This window comes from Trachinotus anak, unplaced genomic scaffold (assembly GCF_046630095.1).
Source record: "Trachinotus anak isolate AG129_WGS33_773 ecotype Australia unplaced genomic scaffold, CSIRO_AGI_Tana_v1 ptg000028l, whole genome shotgun sequence".
NCBI classification, from domain to species: Eukaryota; Metazoa; Chordata; class Actinopteri; order Carangiformes; family Carangidae; genus Trachinotus; species Trachinotus anak.
The window spans coordinates 21,462,916-21,487,958 of record NW_027273879.1 but is presented as its reverse complement, the minus strand read 5'-3'; the positions used below and the strand labels follow the sequence as shown (position 1 = coordinate 21,487,958).

At 42.2% G+C, this 25,043-nt stretch overlaps 1 protein-coding gene across 5 annotated transcripts in view; it reads right to left on the bottom strand.

The window, feature by feature from the left end:
- The window catches only part of dcc (DCC netrin 1 receptor), a 273,002-nt gene that overhangs the window by 95,899 nt on the left and 152,060 nt on the right, over positions 1 to 25,043 (bottom strand). For all 5 annotated transcript variants that reach the window (XM_071465819.1, XM_071465820.1, XM_071465822.1 and 2 more), the window contains exons 9-12: positions 19,427 to 19,581; positions 18,957 to 19,105; positions 18,695 to 18,833; positions 10,755 to 10,804 (exon numbers count right to left, since the gene is read on the bottom strand). In XM_071465819.1, the coding sequence (XP_071321920.1) occupies positions 10,755 to 10,804; positions 18,695 to 18,833; positions 18,957 to 19,105; positions 19,427 to 19,581 (493 nt within the window). The remainder of the gene's footprint in view (positions 1 to 10,754; positions 10,805 to 18,694; positions 18,834 to 18,956; positions 19,106 to 19,426; positions 19,582 to 25,043) is intronic.

The window sequence follows — 25,043 nt, the reverse complement described above, 5'->3', positions numbered from 1 at the left end:
GCAGCAACACTCACACTGTGGCATTCAAAGGAAAGTAATGAAGGAACAGTAGCAGAAACAAAAATGTAGTCCTTGGCTTTAAATGTTCACCTGGTGTGACAACAGCACCGGTGTACAGTCAATGTTATTGTATTTCCAACTGTACTCTGACTCTTTGTACTGAGCTGTTCAACTGACTGATTAAAGCTTTGAAAAAAAATAACAACTTTTTTTCTGAAACTGGAATTAATTCAGTGGCTTTGTCCTCTGTTTCTTTATGTGGAGCTGTGTAAGAGCTGCATACAGAACACCTCATCCACCCTGTGACCTCCACACACACACACACACACACACACACACACACATACACACACTTACATCCAATGTGATTGCAGCTCTCACCCAGAGGACATGAACAAACAATCACAGGTTTACTCATCTGGCTCTCTCTCTTTCTGTGTGTGTGTGTGTGTGTTTGTGTGTGTGTGTGTGTGTGTTTATGTCCTCTGGGTAAAAGGAACAATCACATGGAGGGCAGACTGTCTCTGTTTGCTTTGCAATACAACATGCAACACCACGCTCTACCATGAATTGTGTGTGTGTGTGTGAGAGAGAGAGAAAGGGAGAGAGTGTGTGTGTGTTCAGGAAATAAAATAAACAGCTGCTGGGTTTTAGAACAATATATGAAAGAAAACAGATGCAGGTGTGAGCAGTTGGTTCTCTGTGTACACAGGAAGGATCTTCCTGAGCTTGTTAAGCCATAGTCTGTGATCTAATTATAAACTAAAAGTGCTCAACACTGACAGGGGCGTGTCCTCTTCATCTTTTACAGATTTTTTTTTTACCATTTCATTTGCTATATGCAAGATTAAAACTAATTGCATAAAAGCAGAATTTTTTTTTTTTTTTTCCCAGAGGACCTTTCCTGTCCAATCAGAGCTTGGCTGTGTGCTATCCAATCAGGAACTGTGCTCCTGATGAAGTGGGCGGAGATGTGATGTTTGACTGGGAGGAGAAGATGATTTGAGAGCGAAACAGAGCTGATGGATGACAACAAACTGATGATCATGTTTCTGTCTGTTTTTGTTTATGAGAGTGTAATCGTCCTGTTACCACGACAACTCCACTATGCAAAACATGTGTGAGGGGATCTGACGGTTAAAGGTAATTATCTGCTGCTCGGTGACATTATCACAGGTGTGTGACTGAGAGAGACAGAGGCAGAGAGAACATCTTGTATTTCAAATTGCAAGATTGATGTAATGAATGAATGAACAGATGAATGGATGATTTCACAGTGTTTGCAGATCTGAAGAGAATGAAAAACTGACTGAGTGCAACCTACTGAATGACTGTCTGAATTAATGAATAGCTGACTGACAGACAGCATGACTGAATGAATGAGCAAGTAAATGAATGAATGAATGAGAACGATTGAATTAATTAAATAAAAATATGACTGGCTGAACCAAAGAATGACTGACCAAATGAATGAATAAATGAATGAAATCACTAAATAAGTAATAAGTGATTATGTCAATGAGTGTCCTCACAAAGATAGAAGTACAAGTACGTGTGTGTGTGTATGTGTGTGTGTGTGTGTGTTTATTTCCTCTGAAACAGTGAATGTTGCGTCCAGTGACTCTTTATGGATCAGAAACTTTCCTGAAATAACTCCGCAGCCAGTGATAATGTGTTACACCACAACACTGAAACTAGAACTCTGAGTAATAAAAGCCCTGAGGATGTTCTGCACTGTCAATAGATTTTACAGAAATAACCAGGAATGGAATGTGAGACTGGACAGCAAATTATTTTGATTAACTGAATCCATTTTCTCTCACACGTTTCATGGCTGAGGGACGAACTGCTGCCTTTTCCACATTAGAAACCTGCTGTAAAAATATAGTGCACTGCTACATCAGATTTAGGGTTTAAATGCAGTTTTGAATTCTGTCTGATGACCATCTGCGCTGACAAGTCGTTTCTCAAATGCAGTATCTGTGTGTAATATCACTGCAGTACCAAAAGGCAGTTAACCAGCTGGGGGAGGATGTTATCAGCTATGGTTCAAACAGTCCATACCTGAGGTACTGAGGGTATAGGACTGAACATTTAGACAGTCTGCTTCAGGGGTCCAGTGATGGTAAATGATCAGAGTAAGATAAGCTCCACCTCCCTATGTTATATAATTTGGGACAAACACAGCTGTGAGTGTGCACGAGCTGCTGATGACTGAGCTGATGCTGAACAACCTGTAGTGGGAATATCTGACATTCTCTTCTCAGTTACACACCATGGAAGCTGAAACCAAAAATATGTCCCATTCTGTTTCATGGTCTTTCAAGTGCGTTCTCTAGGCCCCCTTAGTGGGGGCTGGGCTGGCCACTAAGGTTATTATTGTTTATTAAAACTAAAACAAAACAACGAAAACTAGGAAAAACATTTTTGTTCACTGAAATAAAATAAACACAAGGCTTTATAAAAAAAAACAAACAAGATGAAAAACATAACTAACTGAAAATGTGATGTGTGTTTGCATAACTAAATAGAATAAAATAAAGTTACAGAGAAGAGTTTTTGTCGATTTATGTCACACATACTATAATTATTCTGTGCGATATGAAATCTGTCTTACAGTTTTTTATCTGTGCCAGATGGATCAATATCTTACCAGATGACTGGATCCCAGTTCACATGCACGTCAAGCGTCCAACACATTCACTGTATTAATGATGTCAAGCATTTTATTGTTCATTAGAGCTGCAGCACCTACGACTACAGCTGGAGAGTCCGGTTCATTGATGAGGTCATTTTAAGTTGTAAGAATTTGTTTGGGGTTTTGAGTGTTTTGACATTGACTTGACCTGCAGCCTCACCTCAGACACACAATTACACACATTTTGCACTAAAGGCTGCATCTTGTGTCAACTGTTTCCATGTTTGTGTCCATATCTACATTTTATGTCCCCTTGTTATTTGTGTCCAGTAACATTTAATGACACAAACACACTGACTAACACACGTGTGTTATAGCTGTCTTTTATGGATTGTTGTCCATCTGTCCTCAGTGAATACATTTTTAAATGGTTTGATGTTTTGTTGAGTCTTTATTATACAGTATTTTATCTGACCTTTTTGAATCTTGCCCTGACAAATACCACATATTACAAAACAAGACTAGGTCAAAACCTGGTACATGGATGGACAGAATCAAAAAACACATAAATTAAAGACAAAGACAGAGCTGTGATTTCAGTTGGATTAACTGTAAAATGATCACTCAGAGAGAAAGTTAGAAGAGACCCAATATCTTTCTTATTTTGTCTCTAACACAGAGCTCAGCCTCTGTCTGGATCCACAACAGTTTAGCCTTTATTGACCTGAACTCCAGTACATCACAGACTGTTATTAGAGGCAGGTCTTTATTTCTAACTCCCTCTCTTTGATACGTAGCATGGGTCATAGCAGTGTTTTAGTATGAAGCCTCATTTGCAGTTGCAATAAGCATATTTTCTCATCTCCAGCTGAAGGTGTTTCTGCTGTTAACACATTATTCAGATCTGCTAGTTTCTTTAGCAGTTAGCGACGACTTCTCTCTCTCCCTCTCTCCTGCTCTCTCTGTTCAGTGTGTCTTGTGTTTGGTTATTTCTCTGCCTGCTTTAGTAACGATGATACATGTAATGAAAGTAGTTTGCCATAATGAAGGCTCAGTGTATTGGAAGCGCTCTTCCTCTTCCCTGCAGTTCCTGAGCAGTTGTGAAACTCGAGCGGCTCGGAAAACTGTCCATAACCAGAGGTGTAGCCCTAAGCCGGTCCAGTCATGTACCAGGTTCATACCTAGTTTGAAAAAAAATCTTTAAATCTAGTGACACTGGGTTAACTTGGCAACACTGTAGACAGGCGAGTGCCTGCTAAGAGCATCAGCCTGTCAGCATGTCATTCCCCCTCTCTCTGCCCCTTTCCTGTCACTCTCTACTGTCCTATCAAAAAAAAGGCAAAAATAACCAGAGGCACACTGAAGATTTATCAAATAAAGTGTTTTTTCTTAATAAAGCAGACATTAATGAGCATGAGTTGTATAAATGAGTTTATACAGACCACCACTGACACTCAGCTCCAGCTAAGATGAGAAGCTGCGGCTGAATGTTTTCTGCACTGCTTTGCTAACGATGATTAGCATCAGGGCTGAGTGAACCTGTTTATCTTTTCAAACTTGTTTCTCTCTTCTGCCTATTCTAAATTTTTCAGACTGCAGACATCAGAGCAGATCGGGTGCTTGCATGAATGTGTCTCCATTTTACGTGTCCTTCATTTCAAATTAGAAGCCTCCTGCAGCGCTGTGTAACTGCGACTTCATGACACTTCATAAGATCCTGAAGCAGTGGCAGCATTAAATAAAAGAATGTGCAAACACTGTCTTTTGATAAAAGGAAATATTATGCTGCAGTGAGATATTTATTTCTGCAAGTGAGGACAATTGCTGTTTCACTGCTGTGGAATAGCACTTCTCCACAATGACTGTAATACGGGTCATCCTGCTTGCTGCTTTACAAATTTTTAATGGTGTCTAAGATTGGAGTAAACAAAAGGAAGACAGATTCTTCTGTTTGTGGGAGGCCATATGGAGAATTCAAACCTTATCTGGACTTCTGCCACTGATTTCCTGAAGAAACAGGATGGCTGTCAACTTAGTGGAGCCCTTTTACGAGTGTCTTCATTTTTCACTGACTGCTTATGAAACCAGAGAGAGAACCAGGTCAGAGAACAGTCGTATCCTGCTGCCTCCTTCAGTCTCATCTGGACATCGTGGTAGAGCAGGATACAGTATGTCAGAGCTACTTTAATGCTTGTATTTCTTGTTGAAAGTGAAGATATGTGTATATGAGTGAGACTGCATGAGCGAAAGCACGTACATGTGAAAGGAGAATGAATGTATGTGCAAAGATCAGAATGAACTGTGGTTGGCACAGTCCCTTATAGTGAGATGCTAACTGAAAGTTTTCATTATGAACTCTGTGAAACCTCATTTCAATCGCTCAGAAGTCAAATGAACACTTCACACTGAGCTCAGCTCAACCCTTCACTGCTGGTTCTTTTAATTAATGCTTAAATGAGTCTCTGGGTTCTCCAGACTAACACATCTGATTCCTGCAGAGACTCATCGAGAGCTTTAATTGCTCCCAACTGGAAGTCTTCCACAAGCTATTCTTAGAGCAGCAGTCAAACTAAAAGTTTGTAGTGTGCTGGATGTTCCCAGAATCCACTCCCAACTCTGAATGTGACTCTGACAGCCTGAGAGACAGTGACCCTAGCTGGACTCTGGAGAATTCTGGGTAAAAACCCCACAGAATTGGCATACTGTAAACTCTGACTGTGCGTTCAACCAAGCATTCAACAACACACACACACTCTGACAGCAACGCTCCACTGACTGGAGGAAAGTTGGGGAAAATGTCAGATTTGTCTGAAAAGTTGGTTTGACAGCAGAAACTTGACGAGAGCAGAAAGATTCACATTTTCTCCTTCAGCAACAAGCTGCAGAGAAACTAACTGAGGCTGTACCCACACACACACAGTGCATGACTGTGAGTGTGTGGAACTTAACCAGTGGGCAAGATGCTGCAGGAGCTCATCGGGCCAAACTGAGCAGAATTATAACAACTTCTGCTACTAGTGCTGCTGCTGCTAAAAATAATTATCTACTGGCTTCAAGCTATTTTCCATGTCATGATCAGCACCATCCCCCTTTCCACACTATTTCTATCACAGAATATCACTGTGTGTGTGTACCATTTAGCCACCAGTGTCCACCTGAAGGCTCTGGTCTCCCCATTCATTACTGCACCAGGATGAACCAGACTAAAACAAATCTTTTCATGACATTAGCAAATCAAATCTCTCTTAAACCCAGCTCCTGTCCTGTCCCATGGTTTTGTGCTGTCTGTCTTTCCTGTGCTCAAAGTCTCTGTATCTTGCTGCTCTCTGTCTGGACATCTTCAGCTTTCTCCTTCCTGTCTGAAGAAGTTTTAGGATTATTCTTCTGAACTGACACTAAACTGATCAAATGTGCAGTATAGAGGAAAAATAACTAAAAATGACTTTAACATATTTACCATTAACTGACAATGACACAGTGACAGTGTAGAATCCTGTATTTTCCAGCCTCAGTGTTGTTAATCTTCCTGGCTCATCATCTGGCCTGTAGCTGAAGCTCAGGGGAGACGAGGGGGAACGTGGATCTTGAGGTGTCATAGCATTTATTTACTGCAAAACACTAAAGCTCACTAAAGTGCACATACACTGCACTGCTACATTCACTGCTAACTGCTAACTAATGAGCTTACTCTATGCTCCAGTCACAAGCATCACCGCTCTATCTCTCTCGCGCTACCTACGTACTGATCTCTTCCTGAAGGGAGCTGCTCTACTCCTGTAACAACATTCTGTCTCAAACTTCTCAAACTTACTTAAATCAGAACAGTTTTCTTATTTACTTGCAGCTGCTGCCTCTAATGCAGAGGAAGAAAAGGCTAGAAGTAACTTTCTAATGCACAGGTTTAGTTTCCACACATGTCTGTGCCTGCGCATAATGTGTGCGATATCAAAACGGTAGGAGCAGAGTCAAGGACAGCTTGACAAGTACACTTTGGCTGTAGCTAGTCACCGTCTGAGCCCAGGATTATCCTCAGTGCACATGTGTAGACAAAAATGCTGCTCCCCTCTCTGCTTGACAAGCTCCAGACTTTGTCAATGCGTCATGGTCACACCCATGAAAAAGATCCTGCTTCCAGAGACAATAGGCTACTTCTGTGACAAGAGGGCAGTGAAAAGAGAATGCAAACAGGCACTATCACATCCTTTATGTTCTGATCAGATGTGAGGAGAGATATCCCTTCTATCGTTCTGACTGATGTCTGTTTTTAGCTTTAACTGGGCAAACACTGCTTGGCTTGCTTGCCCTGACATCACACCACTGCTGTACATTTATTCACAATAATCCACTCCATATGAGTTGGCAGGCTGAAATGAAATGTAGGCTAAAGCTACTGGCTAAAAAAGAAATTGTGCCTGTAAGTGACGGTGCTGAAGACGAGCTGATTGCTAGATCTCCTCACATCTTCTGTTATATTTTTAATGGCTGCTGCAAGGCACATTTCTTTTTATGGGACGATAAAGTCAAGAGAATTTTTTTTTACTATTTTTGATCTTTAAAGCATGTAACAGACACATTCTAAGTAGAAGCTTTTTGACCCCTTGACCCAGTTGGCCTCTTTTATCAGTGGGCATGGAGCTCATCAGTTTTTATATAATAGAATAGATACTGTATCTTTAATTAAATGTGTGTAAATTGGACTTGATGAAGAAGAAAATATGTTGTATCATCTCCTGCAGCTTTACCTGCTCTTGACATTATAGTAGACTGGTAGTAGATTCAGGCTGTGGAGATGGAGTAAAACTAGCACGTCAACACCACGTGCTACTGATCAGTCACTCAGGTACATTCGTTGAACACTGACAAAGTGACTTGGTAAATGTAAGATGTAGTACAGGTGTAAGCACGTGAAGCATTAAACATGTCTGATGATACATTGAGGCAAATAGGCCATGCTTTACCGACACTCACCAGCCACTTTATTAGGTATGCTAACTGTTAGCGCAAATATCACATCAGCCAATCACATGGCAGCAACTCAATGAATTTAGTCATGTAGACATGGTCAAGACGACCTGCTGAAGTTCAAACCCAGCATCAGAATGAGGAAGAAAGGTGATTTAAGCGACTTTGAACATAGCATGGTTGTTGGTGCAACAGTAACTCAAATAACCACTGCTTACAACCAAGGTCTGCAGAAGAGCATCTCTGAACGCACAACACATCGAACCATGAAGCGGATGAGCTACAGCAGCAAAAGACCACACCAGGTACCACTCCTGTCAGCTAAGAACAGGAAACTGAGGCTACAGTTCACACAGGCTCAACAAAACTGGACAATAGAAGACTGGAAAAACGTTGCCTGGTCTGATGAGTCTCGATTTCTTCTGTGACATTCGGATGTAGGGTCGGAATTTGACATCAACAACATGAAAGCATGGATCCATCCTGCCTTGTATCAACAGTTCAGGCTGCTGGTGGTGTAATGGTGTGGGGGATATTTTCTTGCACACTTAGGGCCCCTTAGTACCAACTGAGCATCATTTTAACACCTACCTGAGTATTGTTGCTGACCATGTCCATCCCTTTATGACCACAGTGAACCATCTTCTGATGCTGCTTCCAGCAGGATAATGCACCATGTCACAAAGCTCAGATCATCTCAAACTGGTTTCTTGAACATGACATGAGTTCACTGTACTCAGATGACCTCCACAGTCACCAGATCTCAGTCCAACAGAGAACCTTTGGGATGTGGTGAAACGAGAGATTCACATCATGGATGTGCAGCTGACAGATATGCAGCAACTGTGTGATGCTGTCAAGTCAACATGGACCAAAATCTCTGAGGAATGTTTCCAGCACCTTGTTGAATCTATGCAACGAAGAATTAAGGCAGTTCTGAAGGCAAAAGGGGTCCAACCTGGTATCAGCAAGGTGTACCTAGTAAAGTGACCGATGAGTGTAGGTATGTGTAGGTAAATGTTGCTGAGACATCTACTGTTAGTCCCACTGCTGTTAAAACTAGAAAATAACATTTCTCTGTGTCATTAGTTGAACTATCTTGTTCTGTCATCTTTATCTACAGGGAGGTCAGAGGTCAGAGATCAGGGTGTGGAGCTGGCAGAGCTTGCTAAAAAACACTTCAGTAATGTTTAAGACACCTGCTGCTCAGTATGTTTGGTATTCAGCTTTCATTTCATTTAACAAACAAATTCTTTTTATTCATTTTTCTTTTCAAATAAATGTTCTGTTGAGAAAAATACTCCCCTGGTCTCATGAAGCTTTGAACTATCATGCAGCTCTGACAGCACTGATTGATCAGCCCAGACCTGAGAGCCAATCAGCAGAGAAATATCCATCACATGCAGGAAAATAAATAGACAGAAACTAAATTAGGTCAGCTCTCCACAGACAATCCAATCCTCCTTTTTATGGACATAAATTATGAGCTGTTCACATCTCTGGAAATATTGATCATTTTCTCTGCTGCTGCACTCTGAGCAGGTTGAAAAATCCTCATGACACCTACATGTGGTGAATGCAGTAACACTTCTCATTATATGGGATTATTTTATCGGAATTCTTATCTTCCATCTCCTGTCTACACTTACAGAGGCTCTTAAACAGGTGCAGAACACAGAAAGTTACAAGTTGTAGAAGAGCCAGTTAACAGTGTCATCACCATGACATGTCTGAGCAGAACATGGTGCATTATAGTCAGTCAGATATTAGAGCAGGATTTTTAAGGTGCAAGCACCATTTTACACCACTTTACACATTTAAGTAACCTGTTACAACCTCAATTAAGTCAACAGCTAACAATCAAGGAAACATGTTTAGATTGTAACACTGATTATTTGGTAAAATAACTTGTAAGAAGCAAATTCAAAAAGATCTGCCCCTCAACACATATCTGATGCTGTATATTACACCTAAAGTCTCTGGGGTTCTGTATATTTTTCCATTTTAGAGAACAGTTTCCTCCAGATTGGGCTGTGTGCCCACTTGTTAAACTGGCTGCTGCTTTTAAACAGTTTAAGAGGATGAGAGGAGCTGCTTGCTTATTAGGCTAACATCAGAGTTGACCCCAGCTCTGGCCTCGGCTGGTTTTGGCACCACCTTATAGGTAGCCAGCGCTGGATCTTTGGTTTGTTTTGTTTTTTAAACATTTAGCAAGCGAGGCTGAAAAATGAAGCCAACAGTGAAGTTCCAAAAACAGCAGCTCCTCAGTACAGAAAACAGTTTTGGCCTCTTCCTCCTTCATGACAACTGTGCGGGGGTGAATTTTTATATAACTCACCTATGCTACATTCTATTAAGGCTTTAAGTTATGAATAATTGAGGGTGTGGTTGCTTTGAGTGACAGGTTGGTGACAGTACCTTGTGACAACCATCATGCACCAAAGTCTCAGCTCCACAAATGCCCAACCTCTTTGACCATTTTTGGATTAGCCGAGAGTCAGGCACTGCCAAGATGGTGACGGTGGAGCAGCTCACTCTGAGCTTCATGACCACTCTTCAGAAACCTGTGGGTGACATGACGGAGGCTACGTCCATCTTTATTTACAGTCTATGATATTTATTTACAGTCTATGATATTTATGGAGGAAGAGAGGACCCCTGACCTACCTGTCCTCTGTGAACACACGAGGTGGTCATCACTTTTTATATAATCAAAAATTATTTTTGGGTGAACTATTTAAATATATATAAATAGTAGCACATACACTATGCTTCTGTACATTTGTGGATTGCATCAATCAGTAAAATGAGGCCAGATCACCAGAGAGGAACGGTTGGCAGAGCTGACTGATGGCAGTTTAAATGTGTGTCAGAATAAACAGTCGTCAGTCATCAGTCACTTCCAGGGTGGAGAAAGCTGGAGCTTCAGCCATAAATGTTCAATGGTTTATGCAGGCAACTTGAGAATGAAAAAAAGAAGCTCAGTGTGACCACAGAAATGTTTACAAATCTGCCTTAAATATGATTAAAGATGTCCTGAAATGATTTTTACTGTTATGACAATAACAGGAAGAGAGTGGAGTGTTGTTGTTGTTGCAGTGCAGAGATGTGCACAGAGAGGGGAGGGAATAAATATATAAAAGTTTAAACTCACCCTGGACAGGACGACCTCTAAGGTGATGTTCTGAGGAGGTGCACTGGGCACTGCAGAGACAAACATAACACAGTGTAAATGCATCAGATAGACAAACACCAGATTATTCATAAGCCAAAGACTGAAGTGACTTTCCATTTCCTTATATGCTATTTTTGATCAATGTAAGTTTTTAGACTGTCTTCCTCAGTATGCTGAGGAATCTGTGCACTTAACCTGCTGATATACTTTATATGGTGTTTTAGAGGAAAAAATCCATTATCCATTTTATAACAGTCTGTTAGAGCGGTGGTTCCCAACATGTGGGTTGAGACCCCCCCAGGAGCTCCCAAATAAATCTAAAGGGCTTTAAAAGATTTTAAAGCTTTAAAAAGGATTTATCTTTCTGTCACATGTCACCTGAGTTTATGGAGGTGAAACAGTAATTCCCTGGAACTGCCCTGTGTGAAACACTCAGGGAAGATCAGAACTGTGCTCAGTCAGGGACCACAGTGAGACACATGAACACATTTACTCACCTGGTTCATGGCTTTTAAACTAATCACTCATCACATCATAATGGAGGTAAGAAATTAGCCTGTTACCTCTCCCACATAACAGGCAGAATATAACCAGTCTGGTGTGTGTGGAGGGGTGTGTGGTTATTCTGTAGCAGCCTGGTGTCACTTGCATATAAGTTAATCAAGGTAAACACAGCAGATGACCCAGTGTAATGGCACTGTGCTCTGTCGCAGATTTATTAACTTGTGTCCTGCTGCCTTCAGATGGCTGCAGAGATTTAATCAACAGGAGAAGAACCTTTTCATACAAGACAACAGATACTGTCAGAATCAATCCTACTAATTAATAAATCAAACCAGACTGGTTCACCACTGCTCCTGCTTGAACTACATTAAATGTTTTGTTTATGCTGATTTAAATGCATCTGTCAGCTGGGGAATGTTTGATTAGAATAGTATATTTAGATTTTAAATCAGAATCAGAATCAGAATCAGAATCAGTTTTATTGCCAAGTATGCTTTCACATACAAGGAATTTTTTCTGGTGATTGGTGCAATTGATCAGCAACAGTGGGGCTCTCTAGCCTTGTTGATGAGGCTAATAGCAGATGGGAAGAAGCTATTTTTGTGGCGAGAGGTTTTGGTCCTGAAGGACCGCAGCCTCCTGCCAGAGGGGAGTGTCTCAAAGAGTTTGTGTCCAGGGTGGGAGGAGTCAGCTACAATCTTCCCTGCACGCCTCAGAGCCCTTGAGGCGTACAGGTCCTGGAGGGACGGAAGATTGCAGCCAATCACCTTCTCAGCAGAGTGGATGATACGCTGCAGTCTGTTATTGTCCCTCTCCGTGGCAGCAGCGTACCAGATGGTGATGGAGGAGGTGAGGATGGACTCAATGATGGAGGTGTAGAAGTTCACCATCATAGTCCTTGGCAGGTTGAACTTCTTCAATTGCCTCAGGAAATACATCCTCTGCTGAGCTTTTTTGATGAGGGAGCTGATGTTTAGCTCCCATTTGAGATCCTGTGTGATGGTGGTTCCCAAGAAGCGAAAATGCTCCACGGTAGCCACGGGGGAGTCACACAGGGAGATGGGGGTGGGTGGGGCTGGGCTCTTCCTGAAGTCCACTATCATTTCCACTGTCTTCAGAGCGTTTAGCTCTAGGTTGTTCTGCCTGCACCAGGTCACCAGACGCTCAGTCTCCCACCTGTAGGCAGACTCATCGCCATCAGAGATGAGTCCAATGAGAGTGGTGTCGTCTGCAAACTTCAGGAGCTTGACAGACTGATGGCTGGAGGTGCAGGTGTTAGTGTACAGGGAGAAGAGCAGAGGAGAAAGAACGCAGCCTTGCGGGGATCCAGTGCTGATGGTCTGGGAGTCAGACACGTGCTTTCCTAGCTTCACGTGCTGCCTCCTGTCAGACAGGAAGTCGGTGATCCACCTGCAGGTGGAGTCAGGCACGCTCAGCTGGGAGAGCTTGTCCTGCAGCAGAGCCGGGATGATGGTGTTGAAGGCAGAGCTAAAGTCCACAAACAGGATCCTGGCATAGGTCCCTGAGGAGTCCAGGTGCTGGAGGATGAAGTGGAGAGCCATGTTGACGGCGTCGTCTACAGACCTGTTGGCTCTGTAGGCGAACTGCAGGGGGTCCAGGAGTGGGTCAGTGATGGATTTGAGATGGGACAGGACAAGACGCTCAAATGATTTCATGACCACAGAGGTCAGGGCAATGGGTCTATAGTCATTTAGTCCTGTGGGCCTTGGTTTTTTGGGGACAGGGATGATGGTGGAGGATTTGAAGCAGGCTGGCACGTGGCAGGTCTCCAGTGAGGTGTTGAAGATGTCCGTGAACACTGGAGACAGCTGATCAGCACAGTGCTTCAGGGATGATGGAGAGACAGAGTCAGGACCGGCTGCTTTGCGGGGGTTCTGCTTCTTAAAAAGCCTGTTGACATCTCTCTCCAGGATAGAGAGAGACGTTCCTTTGGTAGGGGAGGAGGAGGGTTCTGATGTGGCTCTGATGTGGAGGTTAGTGTCAGGCTTGTCCCACTGTCTTTCAAAGCGGCAGTAGAACTCATTCAGATCGTTGGCCAGACGGAAGTCATTAATGGAGTGGGGGGGTTTAGGTTTGTAGTTAGTGATCTGTCTGAGCCCTTTCCAGACAGAAGCAGAGTCATTGGCTGAGAACTGGAGCTGAAGTTTCTCAGAGTACAGTCGTTTAGCTTCTCTCACCGCTTTGCTAAACCTGTACTTGGACTCTTTAAACTTGTCCCTGTCCCCACTCCTGAAAGCTTCCTCCTTTTGCCTCCTGAGCTGACTGAGCTTAGCTGTGAACCAGGGTTTGTCATTGTTATAACTCACCCTGGTGCGTGATGGGATACAGCAGTCCTCACAGAAGCTGATGTATGATGTCACAGCCTCTGTGAACTCATCCAGACTGTTGGAAGCAGTCCTGAACACTTCCCAGTCAGTGCAGTCCAAACATGCCCGCAGATCCTCTATGGCTTCACTGCTCCACTGCTTTGATGTCCTCGCAACAGGTTTACACAGTTTTAGTTTCTGCCTGTATGTGGGAATCAGGTGGACCATGACATGGTCAGAGTGGCCCAGTGCAGCCCGGGGGACGGCGTGATAAGCACCACTGATTGTGGTGTAACAGTGGTCCAGAGTGTTCCCCTCTCTGGTCGGGCAATTAACAAACTGTCTATATTTGGGCAGTTCATGACTGAGGTTCCCTTTGTTAAAGTCACCAAGGACAATAACTACGGAGTCCGGGTTGGTCTGCTCCACACACAGTATCTGGTCGGCGAGCGCCCGCTGTGCCTCCTGCACGTTGGCCTGTGGTGGGATGTAAACACCGACCAGGATGATTGAGGTGAACTCACGGGGGGAGTAGAAGGGCCTGCAGTTTATGATGAAAGTCTCCAGGTCAGGAGAACAGTGCTGCAGGATCACTGTCACGTCTCTGCACCAGCCACTGTTTGCATAAAAGCAGATTCCTCCACCTTTGGTTTTGCCGGACAGCTCTGTGTCGCGATCCGCTCTGAAGAGTTGGAAGCCGGCCAGCTCCAGCGCAGAGTTCGGAATCGATCCACACAGCCACGTCTCCGTGAAGCACAGGACGGCAGATGAGGAAAAGTCTCTGTTCTTCTGCACCAGTAGCTGAAGTTCATCCAGTTTGTTGGGCAGTGAACGCACGTTGGAGAGAAAGATACCTGGGAGCGGTGTGCGGAGTGCGCGCCGGCGGAGACGCGCAAGCGCACCGGCACGTTTTCCTCTCCTCCGGCGTTTCACTGCGAGAGCAACGGTCAGTGCACCTCTGACCAAAATGTCCAATAATCCCACAGATGAGTCGAGAAAAGTAGGAAAAAAATCCACTGGAGTTGTTTCTCTGATGTTAATGAGCTCTTCTCTGGTGAAAGAGCTCCGGAAACCAAAGCAGAAAACTGGATTTATAAAGAAAATAAGGCAAAAAAATGCGCACCAAAACACCGAGGCAGCCATCCGCGGCGCCATGGCAACAGAATGCAGAAAAGATATATTAAATATATTATATTATATTATATATATTAAAGATAGATACATATAGATATATATGTACACATATATATACACACAGTATATCTTCATTTGATCTCTGAAAACAACATGTTTCCCATGTGTAGACTAGATCACAGGTATTATAGAGCAGGTTTAGCAAATCCTCATCTACCATCTAACAACTGAAGATGAACAACGTTTCATGAATAAATCAGACGGCCTTAGTGTTGACGGCAAGTGGAGTTTTTTCACTTTTGTTGGAGCTAGGCTAACAGTTTCCACCTACTTCCAGTCTTTGTGCTAAGCTAAGCTAAAAGCCACTGGAAGTACCAGTGATGGATGATGGTGTATTATTAGTTTTTTACAGTGGCAGTGCCTTGGAGTGCCGAGCTGACTTTGTTTGGTGTCAGACCACTCCTGTCCATCAGTCATCATGATGACATCAGCACAGACAGGAAGCTGATGGACCAATGCTGGCGTTCAGTCTCTGTGATCTGACTGTGTCACTGCAGAATGACATGATTACCACCAGAAAAATGACAGGTGTCATAACACACACACACACACACGGACTTTCACAAACACTGTCACTCTCTGTGAGTATCCCAGCAAAAAGTGATGTAAAAGATACAAGAAGAAGAAAAGACAGGGAAGACGACAATTAGGCAAAGCAGAAGAGCAGAGACCCATGCAGGAGGATGGAGGACAAACAGGAAAAGAAAAAAGAAATAGATAACAGGAAAGATGATGAGGAGGACAAAGTATAGAAGGAAAAGATTAGAAAAAAAGACGAGTGAAAAAGAAAAACAACAAAGCAAAGAAGATGAAAGAGAAGAAAATGAAGATAAAAGTGAAAGAAAACAAAGACAAAGTAGAAGATAATGGAGAAAATGGAATGAAAGGAAAACATGAAGATCAAAACAAAGATGATGGAAGAGAAGACATGAAGCTTAAAAATGAAAACAAGGTGATAAAGACGAATACAGAGAAGAGGAACAAAAGCAAAGGTAAAGTAGTAAAACAAAGATGATAGAAGACACAGGGAATGAAGAAGGTCGAGGAAACAAGCAAAGACTAAACAGAAAACAAACAATATGAAAAATGAAAAACAAAAACATGGTGATGGTGAAGAAAAAGATAAATAAGCGACATGAGGAAGAAGAAGCATAGAATGATGAAGAGACATGTTCATTTTGAGAATCAAAGTGTGTTGGTCTGAATGAACTGTGTCTGTCCAAGCAGATGCCTAATTAACTGTCAGAAGCTTATCTGTTGATTCAGCTGCTTATTTTGTATGTGAGTGTGTGTGTATGTGTGTGCGTGCACACATCAGTTGTATTGTGGGTTCAATTAGCACACAAGTCATTGTTATCATCCAGATGCAGCCAGAAGATTCACAATACAGCCATTCTGCATCTGTGTGTGTGTGTGTGTGTGTGTGATTGCAGCTGGACAGATGCCTCCATTCTCTCTCACTGCTGATGTATGTAAGTTTATTAACAACATCATCTGCATCTGTCCACCAGTCAGAGCTCAAGTCCCACCCAGAGGAGATATTAAAGGACCAGACTGTGGTGTAACCCCGCCCACCACCAAGCTCTTATCATTCCCTAACTGACTGACTGGTGTGGTGGCTGGAGTCAGCATCAGTTCTGTCTGCTGACTTTGAAAAGGCAACAAGTCTAGGGTCAAAACCCAGAATATAACTGCACCATGTATGGTCGATGTGGGAAACATAGGACCTAGTTGAAAACTGTTGTGGAACCACTATGAACTGACATCATGTTGTAAACTGACGTCATCGCTGTAAACCGACGTCATCGCTGTAAACTGACATCATCATCAGCTGGTTTCAGATCTGTCGATTTCTCTCTTCCTCTCTGTGCTCAGTCTCTGTCTGGGTATCAAACTGCTGCTCAGCCTCTCTGCCACTCACTGTACAGAGTAGACACAGACAGAGGTGGGCCTCTTGCTCATGACGCAGTAGTGGTGACTCTCTTCTGTGGAAAGTAGCAAAGGTTCATCCACAAAGTCACTGGATTTATTGTTAGGTGCTTTTTTATAATCTAAAGTTGGCAGCACTGTCTGTGCTAATTCATTTAGAAAGAACAACAGCCAATGAGGACACTCCACAACCAATGTGTAACTTGACAACGCATGTCTATCAGTCAGTCAGTGAGTCAGTGAGTCAGTCAGCCAGCGAGCAAGTGAGTGAGTCAGTCAGCCAGTCAGTAAATGAGTCGGTTGGTTTTCCTATGTTTCTCGGGTTTGACTAGTTTAAATGCCTGATTGAGGGTTAAGACCTGGTTTCAGGGTGAAGGTTGGAGTCAGGCATTCAACTGTGATGGTTAAGCTCAGGCTAAGAGGCTAGGGAATGCATTATATGAATGTCAGGTTCTCCCAAATATAGTAAAACAAGGGTGGGTGGGTGGGTGGGCGTGTGTGTGTGTGTGTGTGTGTGTGTGTGCCCATGGGAGAATGTATGGGCTCCAATACTGTGTCAGGCTGAGAGGCTGAAATGAAGCAAATCTCTCCTCATCTCACTGCTTAATTAAAGACCCCTGAGTCCCCTAATGAAACCACTGACAGTGGGAGAGAGAGAGAGAGAGAGAGAGAGAGAGAATGAGAGAGTTAATGTCTGAAAAAAGTGTGTGTTACTCTTCTTTATCTCTCTCTTTCATCCAAACTAATGGCCCCTCCCTCCCTCCCTCCCTCTCTCTCTCTCTCTCTCTCTCTCTCACACACACACACACACACACACACACACTTTCATCCAAACTAATGGTCCCTCCCTCTCTCTCTCTCTCTCTCTCTCTCACACACACACACACACACACACACACACACACTTTCATCCAAACTAATGGCCCCTCCCTCCCTCTCTCTCTCTATCTCTCTCTCCCACTCTCTCTCTCTCTCACACACACACACACACACAAAAACCAGTCAAACTAGTCAGACTGCAGACATCAGAGATGCTCTCACTTGAATTCACTTGACTCTCATTTGATGGTGTTTTGTTCTTTATTCACCTCAACTGTAGAAGGCAACAGGCTTTGACTGGTGTGGCTGTACACAGGGTTAATACCTGTTCCTGTTTGGTGATGGTTGAAAGAAACTGCACAGATATTATATTGGATTATTAAAACAGAATTTATGGTATATAACAGTTTGCGCCATCAACTTTCTTTTACGGCACCTGCTTTAATTAAGAGCATTATGAGAGATGTGTCAGGAAATTAAAACTGTAAGCCTATTAATTAGTCATTTTAATGAAATCAAGTAAAACTGCATGTAGGACTAAAAACTTCAGTATCTCTCAACTAGCACAGCAGAGACAGACCATTATGCTAAGAGGAAACCACAGGGCGATCAGCTATGTAGTCACTGTGACCTGGTAGGATGAAGAGTGGGTGGTTTCAAACAGATGGTGACTACTTTATTGGTTGGACCTTTTGTAATGCTCACTAGTGCAGTGTGAGGTCAACACTGAAGATGAAGCCCATATAATTTTTAAGGAACCATGTTGCGTTCTCAGACATTCCAACATTTGAGAACGGAGGCTCGGCAACTAAACAGCAACTTTTAGTATCCAACGTCCTTCTTCTTCTTGACTGGAACTACATCAGGTCTGGATTAGCCTGTTATGTGGGGCGTGGGCGTGCTAACCCTCCTCTCCTCGCTCTATGTACATAGTGCAACATGTGCATTGCTATGGTGGAGTTTTGATGCGTGGTAAACTGATTACACAAATGAACACAGGAATATGCCCAGTGTAAACACCGCTTATCTGCAGTGACCAGATGTGTGATCCAGTTTCAATAATTTATGCACAACAACTAATCAAACCAAAGTGCTTCAAGACGACAACATGTTTATATCATTACGAGAGGCTGAGGTAGAACTCACCGTCTGATTGGGTGGTGACGCTAACCGTCTCTGAGGCAGTGCCTGGTCCATAGCGGTTTATTGCCAAAACCCGAACTGTGTACTCTGTGAACTTATTGAGTCCTTCCATTTTGTAGTTGAGTCCATTCACCTCCACACTCTGAACACAAACACACAGCAGCGATTATCCCTCAGAAAGTCAGAACTAATCATTTTATGGCATTTAAATCACCTCCACATAGCAACTCTATTCTGACAGGTTGCCCTCCATCACAGTGCTGACCTGTTCCTTGCCAGACGGGCTCTCAGTCCACAGTAGTCTGTAGACCAGCAAGGGGCCGTTTGGTTGGCTGGGGGGCTCCCAGCTCACCTGGACAGAGGTAGGAGACAGAGCCTCCACTCGGAGAGACTCCACCCTGCTGGGAACCTGCACTGTAGAGACACAAAGACGAGACACTGCTCACACACTCACAAAAACTAATACTACTGCTGCTGTGTGTGTGAGTGTGAGTCGAGCTCCAAAGATTCCCTCCAGAAAACTGGGCGTACTTCGTGTGTCAAGTTGGTGATGAGCTCCTTTTGCTTTCCACATGTATCTAGTGTCCGTTTTAGAATCAGGCTTGTTTTATATTCTGGCCAATATGGTAAACACCACATACCATATTTAGATACATCAAGAAATGTACATGATACACAAAACACAGTATATGTATATATAAAAAACAAGTATTTCTGTGTGTGTTTGTGCCTCACGGTCAGGTTTGGTGGTGATCCTCAGGGGGGCGGAGCTCTCTCCTGGTCCCACGTCATTGTAGGCGATGACTCTGAAGCTGTAGCTCTCCTCTGGTTTCAGGTTGGAAACTGTCAACTCCAAAGACTCGGGCTCTGACACGTTCACTGACCGCTCCCTGACACAGGAAAACACAAAGAAACAAATACACTTCACTATTTGTTTGACTATTAACAACTTGTTCCTTTATATATTTATTTGACTGAATTTTAGTTTATGTTATAACATTTGCATCATCTAACCCTTTTAAACTGGGAGATACTTAACACATATACAATTAAAAGAGAAGCTACTTTTATTTTGTAACAATGCAGGTAATCACAGCTGTAATCAGAGCTGGAATCTGTGTAATCCCTCAGTGATGGCAGCTAATCCTCAGATAACAGCACCTCTGCCACCTTTCAGTCCTCAACTATTCACCAAGCGACTGATTCATTTGCCGAGAGTGAGGTGAAAACATAAACATCAGTCCCACATCTGTCTGTTCAGTGCAGGTTACGTGCTACAGTTGACCCCTCTGCTTCATGCTTTTGCACATATTGCCAGATACAGTCTGTGAGCATAGCTTTTGTTTTGGTCACAGGCATCATGGTACTGAACATGCCAACATCATCATGACGGACAGACTGTGAGAAGCTGCACATGATCACTTTGCCCCTGTTGCTGTTCATAATTAAATACCCATAAAGCACCTCTCTGATTGTGATTTTCAATTAAAGTCAGACACCATGGAAGTGTTCTTACTTTGTAAAAGCTACAGGGTTGACTGAAGAGTTTTAAGGCATTTTAATGGGTATTGTGCATGGTTGAAGAAATAACACTGGTTTCTTAAAGCATCTGCACATAACACAATAAAAAAAAACAATAGCATGAACAATTTTGTGCTGTTTTGTTTGTTTTTTTTTACTTGACTTTTACCATGTAACAAAGCACTTTTTTTGAGGTTCTAGCCCATTAGACATCTCTTTATACATGCAATTCCGCTGAAGACTCCTTAGAATACAGTCCTGCAGGACTGAGTCCTAAAACAGGGAAATTAGTCAGAAGTTAGCACTTCCTGTTCCCTTGTCCTGAAATTCTCGATTTGAATGGGTTTTTGTTAAGATGACTGAAATAAGGTCTGTGGTTAACATAAGCTCAAGACATTTTCAGGTTTTATTCTACAACATAAAATACATCAGTAAATACCTCAGTCATGATTTCTTAAGCTTATATTCCTCTTAAAATAGGCTGGTTGCTAACAAGCTGCTAAATGAGACTACAGAGGATGTTGGGAACATTAAACATCATCAGTCCAACTTGAAAACCGATCTCCTCACCAGTCCACCTTTACAGCCTCGTTGTGTTTCTACTGCCGCTCTTACAAACTGTTCCTAACTTAGTCAGTTGGACATTTTAAAATCCCATTGGCTTTTAGTCAAGGGAACCAGGGTGAAGCTAACATCTGGGTTGGCCTACTAAAATACATCATTCCTGCGGCTCTACATTACAGTCAACTGATGTGTTCATCAAAACCCAGTCAATTGTGAGTTTAACTGAAAATGTAAATGATGAATGTCTTTCTGACTATTTGGGAACCTTTTACCCTTCAAAAACTATTCAACCATGCACAAGCCACATTACAAATACCTTAATAAATTGCAACCCATGTAGTAATCCCAACCCCACCCCATTAAAAAACAGTTATTAACAGTGAACTGTTGTTCAGAAAATTTTGTGAATTTCTTGGGACATTTTACCAGAACCATCAGGATTCATCATCTGCAGACGACAAATGTCTACAGTAAATTTTATCAGTCAGGCTGAGGCGTCTGCGGATCGAAGGCAGACAATGACAGAGCAGCAAATGAGCCAATATCAGCAGCAGCAGCTGTGAGACACAAAGGTTAGAGTAAATATAAAAGGTTAGCAGAGTTCTCAGGGTTTATGAATCTTTTTTTTCTCTGAGCTGCTGAGTAAAAGGCAAACAGGCTGAGCTGGATGTGGAGTTAACCAGCAGGTCTCTGTCTGTCACACTGTGTGAACTCTGTTTGCCCTTCAAAGGCCACAGTCTGAGGTCAGTGTGCTCCAAAACAAGTGACCCACAGAGAGAGACACTTCTTTCTCTGCTTCTAATGTCACTCATTCCCACTCATCCCTCTGCTGTTCACATTTTATTAAGTTTTTAAGTTGATAGAATGAACCATTGTTTCTGTTTTTATATCAATTATATTGCTATACAGTTGTCAACTGTAGCATGAGCATATATGAGCATATATACAATCAATAACAAAATCAACACAAAATGATCCTTGTACAAAAAATGTGCTATTCAAATTTATATTATATACATATAAATTTAAACTAATCAATTTATCTCAATAATGTCTGTAGACCTAGTTAGAAATCACAGGAGCTCAGGCTCAGGAGGTGGAGCAGGTTGCTCAGTAATCTGAAGGTTGGTGGTTCAATTCCTGGCTCCTCCAGTCAGCATTTCAAAGCTTCCTTGGGAAAGATACCTAAGCCCAATTGCCACAGATGTATTACAGTGTGTGAATGAATGAATACGAGCAAAAGTTGTTTTTTTTTTGCTATCAAAGAAATGGTGATTGTCCATTTCCACAGTTGCAGTGAACACAGCTTAAGCTGCTAACAGACCCAGGTACAGACCCAGGTTAAAGACACAAGACTAGTGTGTAGCCTGCAGCTGACTCATCAACTCCAACACCAAAAATAGAAAAAGAGAAAAAAATTAAATTATTTATTGAGTTCATATTATTAAAGCATCATGAAAATGTGAAATATTTGCTGGTCAAATTTTCACATCAAATATTTTTACACTTTTTTACACTTTTACACAGGCTGATGTTAGGACCACCTCAGACGTGAGCTGTGTGTACTACAACAGACAGATGTGCCATTGGGCTAAATCTATCACCTCACAACAATGTTGGACAATTCTACATAACCCTGGAGTGCTTTCAGTCCGGGGTTGCATTACCAAATGTTTTCTGTCATTGACAGAATGATGAAAAATCTGCATGCTGTTTGTCATTTTTTCAACTTTAGGGACTGAGGCTGATCTGCTGTAACGCTCAGTAATTCACATGCAACACTGTCATTAACCACATGTACACCACCTGTAATAGACCCTTCTGTCCTGAGGCGGTGCTGGTGATTCCAGTCTGCACCGTGGCAGCAGAGCACAGGTTCATCCTTCAGAACAAAATCAAAACAGCCAAGAGAAGTTGTCGGTCCACGGCAAAGACACAAAACCAATGAGAACCGCCTCTGCAGCAATCTCCCAATGTTTGATTACACTCAAGTGAGCAGCCAGTCTAAGTCCATGCAGACCAGGAGGAAGGTCTGAGTTCAGGCTGGGCTAAAGCAGGTAGTTCAATTTTAATTTATTGTAAATATATATTCACTGTTATAGTCTAATTCTGTAAATATGCATCATTCATGTTTGCCTCTTTAGGCACAGTGGCTGTGGTGTTTTCTTGGGCTTCACTGTCAGTGTGGGAAAAAAATCATTCATCTGTTTCGTGTTGTGATCGCTCACTGTCTGTGTTCATCTTTTCCTCTCCATGTCCTTAAAAATGCATAATCAGGAAGTTTGGTCTATATAATAAATTATGGTATAATCAAGTTGTTTTTTAATTAAATGCTATCAAATAGACTATTTCTCATTATTATTTACAAATGAAAATTAAAATGACAGGTAACAATCAATTATGACAGAATTTTTGTGTGAGACAACGAGAAAGTCTGACACAACCTGTGCATTCAGTGACTGTTTTTAGCCTCTGGAGGCAGTCACTTCACACTGTGACTGGCCAGCTGTGCAGAGGTGAGAAAGAGAAAGAGTTTTTCCATTTGATACTTTCAACATCACAAATGCCTTCCTGAGCCGACTGTCTGAAATGTGCACCATTTCAAAGGTTAATGCATCATACACTTTGCTTTATGACCAAATATCTGCAAAACTCATCTGCCTCAGTTGAACTTTGCGTTTAGTGATATTTCATATATTAGCATGCTACCACTAAACTCAGATGGTGAACATGGTAAACACTACACCGCCTAAATACCAAAATGCCAGCACTCTCATTGTGAGTGTGTTAGCCTTTAGCTCAAAACACCGTCTCTCTCCCCCTTAAAAAAAACTAATGGACAATTTGCAATGACATCTTAATATGAAACCTCCCTAAAGGGGCCCCATTTAGAAAAAAAACACTGAGGATCAATGATTGGCAGGTAGGTACGGCCATTCACAGCTCATTCACGCAGACTGAAGATATTCTGTCCCGCCCCCTAAACACTGTCAGTCCAGAGAACCACATCAGAGCTTCCTCACTGAGGGGAGAGGAGATAAGGTCTGTCCTAAAGTCTCTAGACATGTTCCGAACAGCTTTTATGAAAAAAGAAGCTGAAGGGTTTTAAAGTCTCCAAATCTAGTGAGAAAATCACTAAGTGCAAAGAAGGAAACCTCCTTAAAGGGGCTTTATGTGTTGATGAGCTAGGGCTTTATAATGTGGGCTATGTATAATGTGCCAATGTGGAAGTTATTTGAGCTTAGTTATTTGTTTAGGTTTTTATCGTTCTTTATAATGTATATTTTGAAAATGTTAAGGTTTTTCATGTTCTTTATATTTCCATTTTGAAAATTTGAAACTAACATGAACAAAAGTTTTGATTTCTTGCTTTCTTATTTTCGTGTCAGATTATTTCATACATAATGATGAACACTGATTGGAGGAGGCAATTTTTTGCCTGGGGCAGCTACTGTATTACATGAACAATAAGGCCATTGTTGTTAGTGTATACTGTCATGTAGCTGTTATCACGAGTGATGTTCTCATTGTCGACAGGCTGAGTCTGTTTCATCATAGGTGAAAATCACAGAGAATTGACCCTGATGTGAAGGAAATCAAAGCCAACCTACGTGTTCAGTTTAATTCTTTGGTTTGTTTTGTTTTTTTAATATGAAAACCTTTCAAATTCCTTGAAACTTTTTTCATAAAATAGGCCTAGAATACACATGAAGAATCACTGACAAGCAAAATGATGGCATTCATGACTACCCTGACATATTCTGAAAATAATAATATCTGGTATGCTGGGACATGTAGTGATTCTGTCAAAAGCCTTTAAGTAAAGAGAGTGAAAACAGCTTTTCGTCTGCCCAATTCTTATTGCTTTCTTTCTTTTTCCATTTTTCTGTCTTGATCTCTCATCCCCTTCCTCTATTTTACTGTGAATATATTTCCTGGAAGTCATTACAACTGACAAACTAATTTCATCCTCTCACTCCTGTTTTGTCATCTCCCTTTCTCCTGAAATCTTTCATTGTTTTCTCTCTCAGTGTCTCTCCCTCCCTCCTCTCTCGTTTTCTGCAAGTTATTAGTGCTGACAAAACCCATCTCTGTATTTTTCTCGAAGTCATTAGAACTGACAAAACCTCTGCCTCTGTTCCCTCTGTAAGCCATTAGGACTGACACAATCTCTCTGTCATACTCTGTCATGATGAAACCTCAGTGGCTCTTTGGTCCAGTGTACTGTTCAGAGTCCTAAAGCACTGCAGGCAAGTTTGTCCCTGAG